The sequence below is a fragment of the Bos mutus genome, chromosome 2, assembly GCF_027580195.1.
Source record: "Bos mutus isolate GX-2022 chromosome 2, NWIPB_WYAK_1.1, whole genome shotgun sequence".
NCBI classification, from domain to species: domain Eukaryota; kingdom Metazoa; phylum Chordata; class Mammalia; order Artiodactyla; family Bovidae; genus Bos; species Bos mutus.
The window spans coordinates 39570738-39587723 of NC_091618.1; the positions used below are offsets into that span (position 1 = coordinate 39570738).

At 43.4% G+C, this 16986-nt stretch overlaps 1 protein-coding gene across 3 annotated transcripts in view; it reads left to right on the forward strand.

The window, feature by feature from the left end:
* The window catches only part of PLEKHM3 (pleckstrin homology domain containing M3), a 223240-nt gene that overhangs the window by 36427 nt on the left and 169827 nt on the right, over window positions 1-16986 (forward strand). For all 3 annotated transcript variants that reach the window (XM_070387515.1, XM_070387529.1, XM_070387524.1), the window contains exon 3: window positions 15364-16299. In XM_070387515.1, coding sequence (XP_070243616.1) covers window positions 15364-16299 — 936 coding nt within the window. The remainder of the gene's footprint in view (window positions 1-15363; window positions 16300-16986) is intronic.

A 16986-nucleotide genomic window follows, 5' to 3' on the forward strand; every position in this document is an offset into this window, starting at 1 on the left:
GCCCTGCTTCCACCACCAGAATGGCTCCTTTTTAGTCTTAGCACTATAGTAATCTTCATTCTATACAGACATGCTCCCAACTAGTATCTGCTTTAACCTGTTACCCCTTTGCATGACTATCATCCTATTTTGTTTACTGAGTTAATGGTACAGCTGTAGGCAGCAGGGAATTTTCCATGGGATAAAGAAGATGAGGATGTAATACTGTAGGATTACAATCCAAATATAAAAATATATTAAGGTAAGAACATGAAAAGTCATAGGAACATGTGGACACTGGAATGTTATCAATATGGAAATTAGGTGTACACACACACACACACACTTATTGCTCTAAATATATACACATAATAGAGGAAGGGGAGGCTTTATGGAAAGAACACTCATCTAGGGCCTGCAAACATTTTATCCCACCTCTGTTCCTAACTCGCCACGGAAGTTTGGAAAAATCACTTGTCTGTTGCCTTTGGTTTATAAACCTAGTAAAGCAGGTTAAATTGTCTTTGTAATCTTTTCCAGCTCTAAAACTATTCTAAGATGTAGTTGATCTGACCTCGACTCATGGCTGTGTGGGAGCTAATTACTGTAGTCAGATCAGTGATGGAAAGTCATGGTGGAAATAAAGGCATGGCTGTAATTATTTTACACAGAAGGATTTCTGTGTGCCTTGTGACTCTACTTCTGGATGAACTGCTGTTGCAGTTTTTAAAATAAAAAAGTGTAAAAGAAATCCTTGACCTTAGCTGTGGAGCTCTGAAACCCGAATCTGACTGGTACCTCCCTCCTAGCTGTGTTCATGTTTTCATCTGCTTGGCAAGCGTAGTGGTCAGCTGGGCTTTTGGTTCCTTCGGTCTCACTCTCTGGTGACCTAGTACCATTCCTCTGCTTGTGTTTCTTGTGCTGAGATCTTCAGGAGAAGATCTCAACAGAAATTTTATGTAGGGGTGGAAAAACCATGGCAGTATGGTTTCTTTATCCTGAGTTCTGTGTTATTCCATTTCAATTCCCCTTTCTCCCATCTTTCACTTGAGGAAAAAAAAAAAAAAAGGCCAAATTTGGCCTTCCACTAAATTGACTGCTTTTTCAGTTATGATTTTTCTCAGAAGCCTTGGAGCCAATAGAAGTGGGAATATTCCTGTGGGCTTAGAACAAGTGAAGTCACCAGGACATGGGCTCTTGCTGACTCTATGATTCACCCTTCAGCACCATTAGTCAGTGCAAAGAAGTTGCTAAAATAGGTCACAGAAAGTTGATTTTATATGGTTGTATAGTTTCCATTGGTTATATTTTTCGGAAACCTAACATGCCTCATTGCCAACTGGCATCCTAATTCCTAACAAATCTATATGGGAACTCTGAAAATGAAGTGTCTTTGACTCTCTTTGTGGTTGTTTTGTTAATGCATTTTATCTTTCTTGGCTAAGGAGGACTATAGTTACTAATTTTACAAACGTCTAGAGTTACCTTCTTAAAACACAGATCTTTTCATGCTACTCTGTTCTTAAAAATGAATCATGGTTCCCCATTCTTTACAAAAATCAAGTGTAAATTTTCTAAAGCATCCAGATAATCTTTCTAAGTTTATCACCTGCACCTTTTCTTCCCCACCTAGTGATAAAGATCTCTGGTGTTATTTGCTCAGTCATGTCTGACTCTTTGCGACCCCATAGACTATAGCCTGCCAGGCTCCTCTGTCCATGGGATTTTCCAGGCAAGAATAGTGGAGTGGGTTGCCATTTCCTTCTCCAGGGGATATTCCCAACCCAGAGATCGAACCTGGATCTCCTGCATTGCAGGCGGATTCTTTACCATCTGAGCCACCAGGAAAGCCCCTCCTTCCTCCATCTGGGTGCTAATGTTGAATGTGCCTTGTGTCTTCAACCAACTTAGTATTTGCTCATGATGTCTTTTCACCCAGAAGACCTTCCCAGCCTTCTTCACTTTTCACAATCCTCCATTATCTTTCAAGGATCAGTTCAAATGCCACATCCTCTCTGAGACCTTTCCATCTTTTTCTGTTTTTTTAAATTGAAGTATAGATGACTTACAATATTGCATTAACTTCTGGTGTACAATGTAGTGATACACTGTTTTTATACATGTACTCTATATAAAGCTATTATAAAATATTGCCATATTTCCTGTACTGTGCATTATATTCTTGTAACTTATTTTTTTTATATCTGCTAGTTTATACCTCCCTTCACCTATCTTTCTCCTTTCCTGACCTCTTTCCTCTCTAATAACAACTAGTTTGTTCTCTATCTGTGTTTTTTAATTACAATTATGTTTTTTCTTTTATTTCATGTTTCCACAGCACATTTTATCCTGCTATGCATTATAGGTAATTGCTTGACCATTCACCTTTCACACTAGGTTGGCAGTTCTTTGACACAGTGAATTGTAGACAACTTTCTATCATATCAGGTATGAGCCTATGAGGCTGTTTGGCTGAATTCTGTGTGTTGGTACTTGGAAGATCAGGATGCACAGGGTTTTTTTTTGTTTCCAGAATGAAAATGACCTGCCCTCTCTTTCAGTTTTCCTTACCTAAAGCTTGAGTCAAGTTGAATAAAGTTTGTTATTATAAATACTTGTCAGTAAGAGCTATCATTTAGTGAGTTAACTTTATGCCCAGACCTGTGCTAAGAAGTATTCATCTGTTATCTCATTTAATATTAATAATAATTTAATATGTTAGATAATATTGTCCTGATTGTACAAAGGAGAAAGTGGAGGCTTAGAAAAGGTAATCTCACCCAAGGCCATCAGGCTATAAGTGGAGAAGCTCCAGGCCCACTCTGGAGGCTACACGTAACCACGCTGTAAAACTGCCTGTCAAGTCTGAGGAAGCGTAGGACTCATTCCCTTCACCGCAAATAAAACACAGTGTGATCTAGATTGAAAATCTGGAGGTTAGCATTCCACCCTCAACTTGCACACTTTGTGGTGTACCCTTGGCCAAGTCATTTTGTTTCCTGGAACCTCATTCCAAATCTGTTAAATCAGTTAAAATGCTTTTAGAAGCAAGTAATAGAATACTCAACTCAGTAAAAGTGGCATAAATAGTGAGGCCATTTATCATTTTATTTTTTCATCTAACAGATAGCTATTGGACATAGTGCATATCAAACACTGTAGGCGGTAAATACTTCATGTTTCCACAGCACATTTTATCCTGCTATGCATTATAGGTAATTGCTTGACCATTCACCTCTGGTGGCCCCAGAGTCATCAAAGATCCGGGTACTTTTCATCTTTTTTCTCTGCTGTCCTCAGTATATTGGTGGTGTCTCTTCTTTTCCTCATTGATGCAAGATGGCTGCATTAGCCCCAAAGATATGTATCAGCAGCCAAAGTCAGGAAGGGAAAAAGCAGGGCACCTTGTCTGGGTCTTTTCTCAGAGGTCCCCAAGAGCACCCCATCAGCAGTCAGAACTGGGTTCCATACTGGTCCCTAAAGCAACCTCTGGCAAAGGAAAATGGGGTTACCAATTGTTTTAAACAAACCATTCAGTGGGGGCGGGGAGAAGCCATCTCCACACCTACACACAATTAGGGTTCTCTTGATAAAGAAGGGGGAGACACTTGACAGAGTAGCTGGGTACCTGACAGGTTCTGCCTCCGGTAGGGCTGGGCTGGAGAGATTTCTAGTCCCTTCTGCCTCTGTGTTTCTGTGGTTCAGTGTTACCCAAAGATAGAGCACTTATCTTAAAATCTGGTGGCCTAAGTATGGGAGATTCTTTTATACTTAATTCCTATAGATTAATGAAACAGAATGAGAAGCTCACCATGGCAGACAGTGAGCATCATGTGCAAGCTGATGTTTGGAAATGTTTTCTGGGTAAAAAAAAGTTCATAAACACTAGAGATTATCCTTGTTAGAGAAGACAGAAAACCTCTGAATTTAAGAGGTTGAGTCTGTGATCTTCTGGTCAGGTTCACATCCAAAGAGTGAAACTGACCAGGTCTGTGTTGACTTGTATGCTATCACTATCACTGTTGCTCACAGCACAAAGAACTCAGATGGAGAAGATCCCTAGCTGTGTAACTAATGCCTATGTAGCCAGATATAATACAGATTTGTTTCTTCTAGAGCCTACACAGATGGTATGTCCTTTCCCCTACGTTTATGAAGGGAAAACAAATGGGATGTTCTCTTTCACCAACAAAGAAAGATCCCGAAGTAGCTCATCACTTGAGCTTAGTTCATTTCTCCCAGAATAAGTTTGTTAATGACCATCCATGAGCACTGCAGTGGCCAGCACTGTGTATCGTATATAAAATGTCCAGGACCCAGCCCCTCTTTGATTCCTGTAGATCATTCTCTTCATGGTCTTTTCTGTGGGCATTTGTGGCAGTGTCATAGTTGACGTGCATCCTGTTAAATTCACTTCCCTCATGTGACTCTAATGAGAACAAAGACCCAAAACTAGTTAACTTCTCCCTAGTTTCTGGCTTAAACACTGTCAGATACTAGAATATGAAACAAATAGACTTGGAAAGCAAAGAGACTTGATTGATCTAGAATGTCAGAGAAGTCTTCATTGAGGAAAGGAAACTGTTCCAGCTGAGCATTGAGGGTTGAGCACTTTGCAGAGGTACAGATGAACACAGCCTATGTAGGGGGTGGTCAGAGGCTAAGCCAGAACAGGACTCATAATGGACTACCAGATTATGGAGGACCTTCAAAGACAGACCGAGAGAATTAGCATGGTATGTTGGGGAAAAAGCACTTGAAAATTTCTTGAGAATCAAGATTGAAAGGATATGGACTTCCTGGTGATCCAGTTGTAGAGACTCTGAGCTTCCACTGCAGGGGACATGGGCTTGATGCTTGGTGGGGGAACTAAGATCCTGCATGCCACTCTTGTCCTCTCTCCCTCCCTTTGCACACTCCACTCCTGGGGACAAATAACTTCCAGGCAGCTTTAGGAGAAGACGCAGGCGTGTATCACTCAGCCTCTGCAGGAAATGCTGATTCTGGCCTGTTCCTCTCGATGTGCTTTGCCACCCATCAGTCCTGTGTGGGCAGCCCCCTGGAAAGGAAAGTCTATACTGAGTGATCTAGTGATCCACTGGATCCAGTGATCCAGTGTTGCTGGTGACTCACAGATAAGTCTGTGTAATTCTGGGGTTCTGTTCATGGCTACACCCCTAACCTGTAACCTCCAGCTGGCTCATGTTTGGATTGCTATGAGTCTGACTATCCTCTATCAATCTCAGTTGGTTTGCAACTTGAGTGAAGAAGAGAGATGCTATTTACTGGGTCACCTCAGGCCCTAAGAGTATGGAAGGATTGGTAGATGGGGTGGAGATGAGAAAACTCTGCCAGTCATCATGATGTGAAGTGATGGGACTCAAATTAGGATGACTGTGGCAAAAGAGAAAGTGAGACTTTTCTCTTTTGTGAAAAGTGAAAGTGAAAAGAGAAAGTGACTTTTCCCAGCACTGGCTGCGTAAAAGAAAGTGACTTTTCTCTTTTGTGAAAAGAGAAGGAACGGCTGTCCTTGGGCTGTGAACTCTTGATAGAATCTGTCTGACTTATTTGGCGTTTCCACAGATCCCAGCATAGTCCTTTGTGCGTGCATCCAGCAAGTGCTTATGGAGCCAGTGCTGCTAATATGGGGGTGAGAGGGACATCCAGGTCCCTGTCTTCAAGGAGCAGCAGTTCTTTGAAAGAAATAAAAGAAGGTCGTAAGATAAGAGACTGAGAGGGGCCCTTTAGCTGAGGTGCTGAGGGGCGGTGGCCTCACTGAGGATGGCACCTTTGAGGTGAAAAGCTGAGGAGATGAAGATGTCAGTGGAGCTGGGGGGAAGTGTTCCAGAGAGAGGACACAGCAGCTCCAGAGTCCTCGAGGCCAGAAAGCACTCAGCTCGTTCAAAAAACACAGGAGGCTTTTGGCTGGAGTTAGAGAAGAAATGTGAGATGGTGCGAGGTGAGGTCAGAGCAGTAGTCAGAGGCCAGACTGTGCAGGACAGAAAGCAGAGACGTTGGAAGCATCTAGAATCTGGAGGAAGGAGACAGTTGAGGTGTAGGAGGTGCAGTGCAAGTGAGTACTTTGGAATAGACACAACACACTTTGGGATATTAGAAGACAAGAGGAGAAGAGATCCACAGAGGGGTAATTTTCAGATGTAATAGAGGAAGAGATTCTGAAGAAGAGGGAGATACCACCTTCAGAGTGGAGGTGGAAGGGCTAGCTTTTCCTGGTCTTTTGAGACCAGAAGCTGAAGTAGGAAACAGATCGATTGAATTCTTGAGATGTGTCAGGCATCATTCTGAGAGTTACTGATCTCTTCTTCATAATAATACAATGAGGTCGATACTATTATGCATGCGTGCTAAGTCGCTTCAGTCATGTCTGACTCTTTGCAACCCTATGGATTGTAGCCCACCAGCCATTATAGCCCTTCCCAGCCCACCATGGGATTCTCCAGGCAAGGGTATTGGGAGTGGGTTGCCACGCCCTCTTCCAGGGGATGTTCCTGACCCAGGGATCACACCCACATCTCTTACGTCTCCTGCAGGAGGATTCTTTAGCAGGCAGATTCTTTACCACTAGCACCACCTGGGAAGCCCAGGTGCTCTTATAGCCCCATTTTAAAGATGATAAAACTGAGACTTAGGTTAAGTCATTTGTCCAGGTTTACCCAGACAGTTAGGACAGAATTATGATATAAACTTCGGCCAGTTGGCTTAAGCACCTGTGGTCTTAACCAATGTGCTCTCTTACACTTGTATAGTACATTGGTTAGTGTAATGTTGAAGTGAAGCCAAGTAAAATATATATAAAGGCCCTCCCTCTGGTGCACATAGAAAGAGATGGTAGAATTTGGAGTTTGAAAGACTAAAGAAGGTGTGGAAAAATTGTTCTGGGATTGTGTTTGAGATCCATGAAATGAATAAAAGAATGAATTGTCAGGATTAAAGCAATAAAAGAAGTTGAACATGAATTTATGTTTGACCAGCGCTCTGGTCTGAATATTTGCATCCCCCAAAATTCATATGTTAAACTTCTGGCCCCAGAAGTGACGGAATTAGGAGGGGGCTTTGCAGTGTGCTTATTAGGATGTGAGGGTGGGGCCCTCTTTTCACATTTATTCGTCTTGTTATACGAACTTAAATGTTTCCTTTTAAATTTGCCTAGATAATTTTGGAATATTGTCAGCACATAGGCTTTTGAGTTCTTTGAAAACATTAAAATGTTGCTCTTTGTCTTTCATTCTAAACTATTGCCTGATCTTTGGGAGTCCTATTCTTAGGACTTCATTCCTTGTCTTGACTCAGGCCATTCAGACTTTCTTGGTAAACTAAATGTTTACCTAAATGTTTCATTAACTGTGATCTGGGACATTCATTTTAAAAAAAACATGGTGGTTTTTTAAAAACAAAATTTCATAAAGTGATCAAAATGGAAGCACATTTTGTTTAATTACATATGGTAATATATGTGAATAAGTCTCGCTATTATTTATATTATTATTACATATATATATGATGTCTAAAAGCTTAATATCAGATACTCTACAGTCTGGGAAGAAGGATTGTGAGTGCTGGGATGTGGAGGCAGAAACCTTTTTTTACCTTTCTTATTGATTTTCTTGGAATATTTTTTATATAATTTAATACATATTTGATGAGTGTGAAATAGTATCTGAAATATGAGTCACCAAGGTGGTATAGCCATAGGGCCTTGTGGCTTCAGGGGAGGACAGCTGTGTTCAACTAAAGGGGACAAGGAAAGGCCTCGGGAAGAAGTGAGATTTTATACTAGCTCTTACATATGAGGAAAACGTGGACAAGAAGAGATTCAAGGAAATCTAGGCTGGGGGGAACAGTGACAGAGAATCCATGGTTGGGAGGGGCCAGTAGTAAAAGTCACAGCAGGTCCCCTGGCTGGAGTGTGGTTAGTGGAGGAGAGTGGCTGTGGAAGCGTGTGGAAGGCTCCTGGAGAAATTCATAACAGAGGGATCAGGCTAACATCATCTGACCCTCCTAATCAATCTCCACATCCCTACAAGCAGGACAACCACCTGTAGCATATTCTCACAAAAAAGAAGAGCATCTACCTGGACCTTGAGATCTGTATAGCAGTTGACAGTAAACCTAGGAAACAGGAGCATTTGAACAATACCCTGAGGATACATTCAGCCAAATCCAGGCTGTGCGAAATTCTACAGGACAAAGGAACGAATTTCTTCAATAAATTGTTGCTGTTCATTTGCTAAGTTGTGTCCTGTAGCCTGCCAGGCTCCTCTGTTCATGGGATTTCCCAGGCAAGAATACTGGAGTAGGTTGCCATTTCCTCCTCCAGGGATCTTCCCGACCCAGTGATTGAACCTGCATCTCCTGCATTGGCAGGAAGATTCTTTACTTCTGAGCCACTAGAGAAGCCCAAAATATATGCCATGACAAAGAGGGAGAAAGAGGGAATTGTTACAGATTAAAAGAGACTTAAAAGACCTATCACAACTGTATGGATCACAAACAAGCTGTGGAAAATTCTTAAAGAGAGGGGAATTCCAGACCACCTTACCTGCCTCCTGAGAAACCTGTATGCAGGTCAAGAAGCAATAGTTAGAACCAGACATGGAACAATGGACTGGTTCAAAACTGGAAAGGAGTATGTCAAGGCTGTATATTGTCACCCTACTTATTTAACTTCTATACAGAGTACATCATGCAAAATGCCAGCCTGGATGAAGCACAAGCTGGAATCAAGATTTCTGGGAGAAATATCAATAACCTCAGATATGCAGATGACACCACCCTTATGGCAGAAAGCGAAGAGAAACTAAAGAGCCTCTTGATGAAGGTGAAAGAGGAGAGTGAAAAAGCTGACTTAAAACTCAGCATTCAAAAAACAAAGATCATAGCATCTGGTCCCATCACTTCATGGCAAATAGATGGGGAAACAATGGAAACAGTGATAGACTTTATTTTCTTGGGCTCCAAAATCACTGCAGATGGCACCTGCAGCCATGAAATTAAAAGACGCTTGCTCCTTGGAATATGTTGACAAACCTAGACAACATATTAAAAAGCAGAGACATTACTTTGCCACAAAGTTGCGTATAGTCAGATCAGATCAGATCAGTCGCTCAGTCGTGTCTGACTCTTTGTGACCCCATGAAGCACAGCACGCGAGGCCTCCCTGTCCATCATCAACTCCCGGAGTTCACTCAGACTCACGTCCATCGAGTCAGTGATGCCATCCAGCCATCTCATCCTCTGTCGTCCCCTTCTCCTCCTGCCCCCAATCCCTCCCAGCATGAGTCTTTTCCAATGAGTCAACTCTTCGCATGAGGTGGCCAAAGTACTGGAGTTTCAGCTTTAGCATCATTCCTTCCAAAGAAATCCCAGGGCTGATCTCCTTCAGTATGGACTGGTTGGATCTCCTTGCAGTCCAAGGGACTCTCAAGAGTCTTCTCCAACACCACAGTTCAAAAGCATCAATTCTTTGGCGCTCAGCCTTCTTCACAGTCCAACTCTCACATCCATACATGACCACAGGAAAACCATAGCCTTGACTAGACGGACCTTTGTTGGCAAAGTAATGTCTCTGTTTTTGAATATGCTATCTAGGTTGGTCATAACTTTCCTTCCAAGGAGTAAGCGCCTTTTAATTTCATGGTTTTTCCAGTAGTCATGTATGGATGTGAGAGTTGGACCATAAAGAAAGCTTTGCTCCAAAGAATTGATGCTTTTGAACTATGGTGATGGAGAAGACCCTTGAGAGTCTCTTGGAGAGCAAGGAGATCATACCAGTCAATCTTAAAGGAAATCAACCCTGAATATTCATTGGAGGGACTGATACTGAGACTGAAGCTCCCATACTTTGGCCACCTGATGCAAAGAATCGACTCATTGGAAAAGATCCTGATCTTGGGAGGGGCTTCCCTGATAGCTCAGTTGGTAAAGAATCTGCCTGCAATGCAGGAGATCCTGGTTCGATTCCTGAGTCAGGAAGATCCCCTGGAGAAGGGATAGGCTACCCACTCCAGTATTCTTGGGCTTCCCTTGTGGCTTAGCTGGTAAAGAATCTGCCTGCAATGGAGGAGACCTGGGTTCATTCCCTGGGTTGGGAAGATCCTGTGGAGAAGGGAAAGGCTACCCACTCCAGTATTCTGACCTGGAGAATTCCATGGGCTGTATAGTCCATGGAGTCGCAAGTAGTCGGACATGACTGAGTGACTTTCAGTTTCACTTTCACTGATGCTGAAGGCAGGAGGAGAAGGGGATGACAGAGGATGAGATGGTTGGATTGCATCACTGATTCAATGGACATGAGTTTGAACAAGCTCTGGGAGATGGTGAAGGACAAGGAAGCCTAGTGTGCTGCAGTCCATGTGGTCAAAAATAATCAAGACACGACTGAGATCCTGAACAACATAAAGACCTGTCAACCAAATCAGTGTGTAAACTTAAATCGAACAAATCATCTATATAAAGAAATTTTTTGAGATAATCTGGGAAAATGAGGTACAGACTGGGTATTAGGTAAGGAATTATTAACGTTTGGGGCATAAAAATGGTATGATATATATTGTAAAGTTCTTATCTGTTAGATTGGAGGTATAGCCTGAAGTATTGACATTAGAAATGATGAAATGTCTGCAATTTGCTTTCAAAAATATTCCAGCAAACACACACACACAAAGCATGAGTTGGAGAGGAGACAATAGCAGAAACTTGGTGATTTTGTTAAAATTAATTTATTTATTTTAATTGGAGGCTAATTACTTTATAGTATTGTGGTGGTTTTTGCCATACATAGAAATGAATCAGCCACGGGTGTACACCTGTCCCCATCCAGAACCCCCTCCCACCTCTTTCCCCACCCCATCCCTCTGGGTTGTCCCAGTGCACTGGCTTTGAGTGCCCTGTTTCATGCATTGAACTTGGACTCTATTTCATATATGGTAATATACATATTTCAGTGCTAGTCTCTTAAATCATCCCACCTCACCTTCTCTCACAGAGTCCAAAAATCTGTTCTTCATATCTGTGTCTCTTTTGCTGTCTTGCATATAGGGTAGTCATTACCATCTTTCTAAATTCCATATATATGCATTAATATCCTGTATTGGTGTTTTTCTTTCTGACTTACTTCACTCTGTGTAATAGGCTCCAGTTTCATCTACCTCATTAAAACTGATTCAAATGCATTCTTTTTAATAGCTGAGTAATATTCCATTTTGTATATGTACCACAACTTTCTTATTCATTTGTCTGCTGATGGATATCTAGGTTGCTTCTATGCCCTAGCTATTGTAAACAGTGCTGCAGTGAACATTGGGGTACTTGTGTCTCTTTCAATTCTGGTTTGCTTGGTGTGTATGCCCAGCAGTGGGATTGCTGGGTCATATGGCAGTTCTATTTCCAGTTTTTTAAGGAATCTCCACACTGTTCTCAATAGTGGCTGTACTAGTTTGCATTCCCACCAATAGTGTGGAAGCTTGGTGATTTTTTTAGACTGAGGGTTGGGTCCATAGGAAAATGTGTTACGGTCAACGTAAGGAGTTTGAACTTTGTTATGTAGGACTAGGAAACTTGTGCAGGATTTTGGGCTGTTGGGGAGGCATGAGAAAGGTTATAAGTGGCCCAGAAAGGGAGGACTCACCATGGGAGCCCATTTAAGGTCTTGATTAAGATGGTGGCTATGAGAATGGAAACTTTTTTTTGAGAACAGAGAGAGGAAATAATGGCAAAAGAGGAACTCTTTGGTGGGCTGGCAGTACAGAAATGAATCAGGTGCATAAGGTGGGGCGGAAATCCCCTTTTCCTCTTCAGTCAGTGGCAAGTTTTATCCTTAAGCCACTGCTCTGAGTAGTATGGGACAAGGAGAGTGAAAAGGGATCTTTGTTGAGGAGGAACTGAGCCAAGACTTCATAACTGGCCACAGTGGAAAGCAGTGGGGAAACAGAACTCTCAGGTTCTTTTTATGCTTTTGTCTTGTTCCTTGCTCTTTTTCATGAGAGAATTAGTCTCTTGTAGTTTCAGTATGAAATTTATAGATACAGTGATTCATTTTGATCACCTTTCTGTTTTCATTGGGGAAATGGTGATAATCTTTGTCAGAAGTTCGACCTGAATCATTTATGATATTAGTTAAGACAGAGATAATATTGTTCATTTGTGAAATGGGACACTTTAGAAAAATGTAGGTGATGAAATGATGTGGTCTGGGGAAATAAAAATTGACCTATGGAAATTAATGGAAGCTTAGATCTAAGTGTATAACTTCTGATTTGTCAATAGCAAAAATATTCAAGATAGATTCAGCAGAAAGTAACAGCAAGGGATTAAAGAGAAATGGTAGTTCTCCAGCCCTCTACAGTCAATGATAATTCATACTTCACACACAACATACTGATAAGGTTTGATATAAACAGGCCCTCCAGAAAGGAGTACACTCTGAGAATAGTTTTTTAATCACATCTGTTCTCTTCTTTTTCAAGAAATTACACTACAAACTGCAGTCTATAAGGATGGGTCATATCCTATGATTAACCCCCCTCTTCTCTTTCTCAGTTTAACATACCTATTTAGAGAGGGCTGAGCTGAGGTAGGAAGAAAATATTAAAACACTGTGCATTCTTTACCTTATTCTGCAGCAAGAAGGTGGGGGAACTTTTGAGACTCCTTACTAGACTTCCATTTAGTCCACCCAAGCTGGCATCTGTTCTCCTAGCTTATAAAGGCTTCCTAGGTGGCTCAGTGGTAAAGAACCTGCCTGCCATTGCAGGAGACGTGGGTTCAATCCCTGGGTCAGGAAAATCCCCTGGAGGAGGAAATGGCAACCCGCTCCAGTATTCTTGCCTGGAGAATCCCATGGACAGAGGAGCCCGGAGGGCTACAGTTCATGAGGTCACAAAGAGTCAGACACAACTGAATGACTGAGCACACACACACACACCCTAGCTTATACAATCAGAAAGGAGCGAGGTGTGCTTCTGGTTTAGGTCCAGTTAAAGTTAGACTTAATAATTTGTGGTAGCTGTTGTAAAAAGCTCTCAGGGAGGAGAGAAAAGGAGAGGAAATTTCCTAGCTAAAAGCAAGAGAGATGGTTTTTCTTTTGCTCAGGAATGCGTAGCTGAGCTGTTGGGTCTCAGGAGGGATGGGGATGGAGGGATGCGTGGTTATGGGTCTTGTTATGGAAAAGGTTGAACTGTCATCGGCACCTGATGGAAATGAGAGGGAGGAGGCCACAGCAGTGTGTCTAACAGCACTGCCTCTCTTATTGCATTATCAGAAAAGAAAGATAACCTGAGAATAGTCTTCCATCATCTCTCTCTACAAAGGGATTAGTGCAGGTTTCAAGAAATTAATGGCTTTTGAGTTAGCACAGAAATACTAATGAATGTCAGGACCAGAGATGTAAAGTAGGTGAAATTAGCTTTTCTCTGCCGCATTTCTCTCCTTTTCTCTTTTGGTTTGCTATTTTAAGATCTAGATCTGTGTTACTCTTTTTTACTTTTTTTCTCCATCCAAGATCAGAAATCCTACCCCTTTGGGAATGTGATTTGTCTTCTTTAGGGAGTGACTCAATTAGTTTATGACTGTCTCCGATGTGTCAGCAAAAAGGTTGAGAAACATCTCAGAAATGAAAAACTTTACTAGGGAGGAGAGCTACCTCATTTTCACGCCGATGAAAGTATCAGGACATCTCCCAAGTGACAGTCCCGTTTTATTAAAGTGTGACATCTGTATCTATGGCAGCTAATCATTAGAGATGGCATGACCAGATGAACTTTTGGGGAAGAGGGGAAAAGAATGGAAGGGAGTTAGACCTACTATATGCTGGGCATTATGCTAGAAGCTTTATGTTCTAGAAGCTTTATTTCTATTCTAATTTTTACTAAGTACCCACTATGTTCCCTGGTGGCTCAGAGGGTAAAGCGTCTGCCTACAATGTGGGAGACCCGGCTTTGATCCCTGGGTCGGGAAGATCCCCTGGAGAAGGCAGTGGCAACCCACTCTAGTACTCTTGTCTGGAAAACCCCATGGACGGAGGAGCCTGGTAGGTTACAGTCCATGGGGTCGCAAAGAGTCAGACACGACTGAGCTACTTCACTTTTACTTTTACCCACTATGTGCCAGACATTGCACTATGTACCGTGACCTAAGGATGGCAGGACAGACCTCGCCCCTGACCTCTGTGGAGCTTATAGTCCAGTAGGGAAGACACACTTCTTTAAAAACATCAACATTTATTTTGTTTGTTCAGATATTTAAATAAATTATTATAATACAGCCTGAGAAGAGCCCATTAGAAGAGAATAATGTAGTAAGGATCACTGATACTGACCCAGGGGTGTGTGTGGGCAGACTAGGGGGTGGGGTTGGGGGAGTCAGGGCAGACTCCTTCTAGAAGAGAGGCTCCTTGAGTGATGGGTAAGTGTGTGGTAGCTGGTGGAAGTGGAGGAAGGGGCGCTTCAAGCGAAGCGAATAGCGTAAGCAGGTTCAGAGAGGGGAGGGAACTGCTATCCAAGCAGACACCTAAGAAGTAAGCTAGTTGAGTCATGTCTGGAGAACTGGTCATGAACCAGAAGGCCCCTGGACGGGCCTTGAAGACTGATGGGAGTGTCTGAGAAACAGGAGTTTGTGAGCAGCATGCATCACGCTCTGTTCTTTGCACTGGCCCTTCCTGTCTTTACCAACCTAAAGAAAGATGAGTATTGTCAGGGAGTTAGGTCAAGTGGCAGGAGGAGCATTCTTTCTCTCATATTTGGTGCTTTGTAGAACATTGGGCTTCCCTGGTGGCACAGTGGTAAAGTATCTGCCTGCCAATGCAGGAGACACGGGTTCAATCCCTGGGTCGGGAAGATCCCCTGGAGAAGGAAATGGCAACCCACTCCAGTACTCTTGCCGTAGAAATCCCGTGGACAGAGGAGAGAGCTTGGTGGGCTGCAGTCCATAGAGGTCGAAAAGAGTCAGACATGACTGAGTGACTAACCAGCAACAAAAGAACGTTACCTAGAAAACAAGAAATTCTGGCAAAAAGCGGTTGTTTAATGGGCCCGCAGAGCATAACCCCGGTCATTCCAGTGTTTCTGTTTTTCGAACAGGCTTCTGCCTGTCTCATTGGCAGCGAACCCCCAGCCACCCAGTACTTACTTTTGCAGTCAGAATTGCACCCTAGGTAAGTTCTTCAGATGTGAGGGTTTCCGTCAATTACATCTTGTTGATTAGACACTCTCCTGGAATTTTTACTACCTCTCTTTAATATTGTGTTTGGTTTGAGTCAGCAGGTTAGGCTGATCTGTTTGTTTTCTGGCACCTGCCTTGTCATCTCATTCAGTTCATTCATGTTCACGGATTAATACATTACTTCTTTTTTTTTTCCTTTCTTTCTAGAACACAAGCCAGCATTCCCGAACATCCTGAAGAAGGGTTACCTGGAGATTCGGAAGGACCATGACAGTTACTGGCAAAGCTGTTACGCCGAGCTCTCCCCCTACAGCTTATACTTCTACAGCCTCGACAGCAGTGGGAATCAGAACCTCTACGCCACGTACCAGCTGTCCCACTTCCAGAGCATATCCGTTCTGGGAAACCTTGAGGCCAGGCTGGTGGACACCGTCCTGTATGACAACACTCAGCTGCAGCTAAAGGCAGAGTCACCGTGGGAGGCTTTGGACTGGGGGCAGAAGCTCTGGGAAGGTGTGCATGCGGCCGCACCAGCCTACATGGGCCGGCTGGGAGAGCTGGCCAACTCCCCGGGGCTTGGCCATCATGTGGACTGTCCACAGAATCATTGTTTACAGAAGAAATCCCGCGAGCTGCTCATGCCATCCCCTGTGCTGGATAGCCCCAAACAGTATCAAAACATCCTCAAATCCGGGACACTGTACAGGCTGACCATGCAGAACAACTGGAAGGCATTTACGTTTGTGCTGAGCAGGACCTGCCTGATGGCCTTTCCGCCGGGCAAGCTGGACGAGGACCCCCTGCTGAGCTACAACGTGGACGTGTGTCTGGCCGTCCAACTGGACCACCTGGACGACTGTGATTCTTGCTTTCAAGTCATTTTCCCCCAAGATATCCTCCGCCTCCGTGCTGAGACGCGGCAGAGGGCTCAGGAGTGGATGGAGGCCCTGAAAACAGCTGCCAACACGGCAAGGAGCTCAGAACAGAACCTGCAGGTCACGCTGAGGACCAAACCCAGGGATCAGATGGGTGGGCACGAACTCAGGAAGAACAAACGCCAGTCGGTGACTACTAGCTTCCTTAGCATCCTGACGACTTTGTCTCTGGAACGAGGGCTCACTGCTCAGAGTTTCAAATGTGCAGGTATGAAACAGCATTTCAGCCTAAAACTCATTAAAGAACAAAATTCTGAATCCCGCAAATGGAATTCACTTGAAAAATCCCTTTGAGAAGCCAGTCCCCAATACCTCTTGCATCTCACTAAGTCGTGTCCAACTCTTTGTGATCCCATGGACCGTAGCCCGCCAGACTCCTCTGTCCATGGGATTTCTCAGGTTAGAATACTAGAATGGGTAGCCATTCCCTTCTCCAGGGAATCTTCCCGACCAAGGATCGAACCGGGCTCTCCCATGTTACAGACAGATTCTTTACTGTCTGAGCCACCAGGGAAGCCCCTCCTTTAAGGAGTTTGCTATAGTAAACCATCTATCCATCTTCATGCCACTCTGATGAAGTAAGTAGAAGCAGCTGTGATCTACCCACTGAATCAAAATGACTCGGCTGCAGCATAAGCAGGCTAGAATGTAGACTTCCTGAGTCCTCTGTGATTCCATTTCCTCTGCCTTCTTAAATCAAGGTCACTGGGAATGTAGACTGTCTCCTAAGAGACATCCATGCCCAAAGCTGACTGCTGGCATTCCTTAGGTAAGGAAAGCATCCATAGTCAGTAACTGTCATTGATCATGACCTTGTCAGATTCTGTTAAGGAAGACTCCAGAAAGTCAGCCTTGACAGAGAACCTGGAGATGGCCAAGTGCAGGGCGATGATGA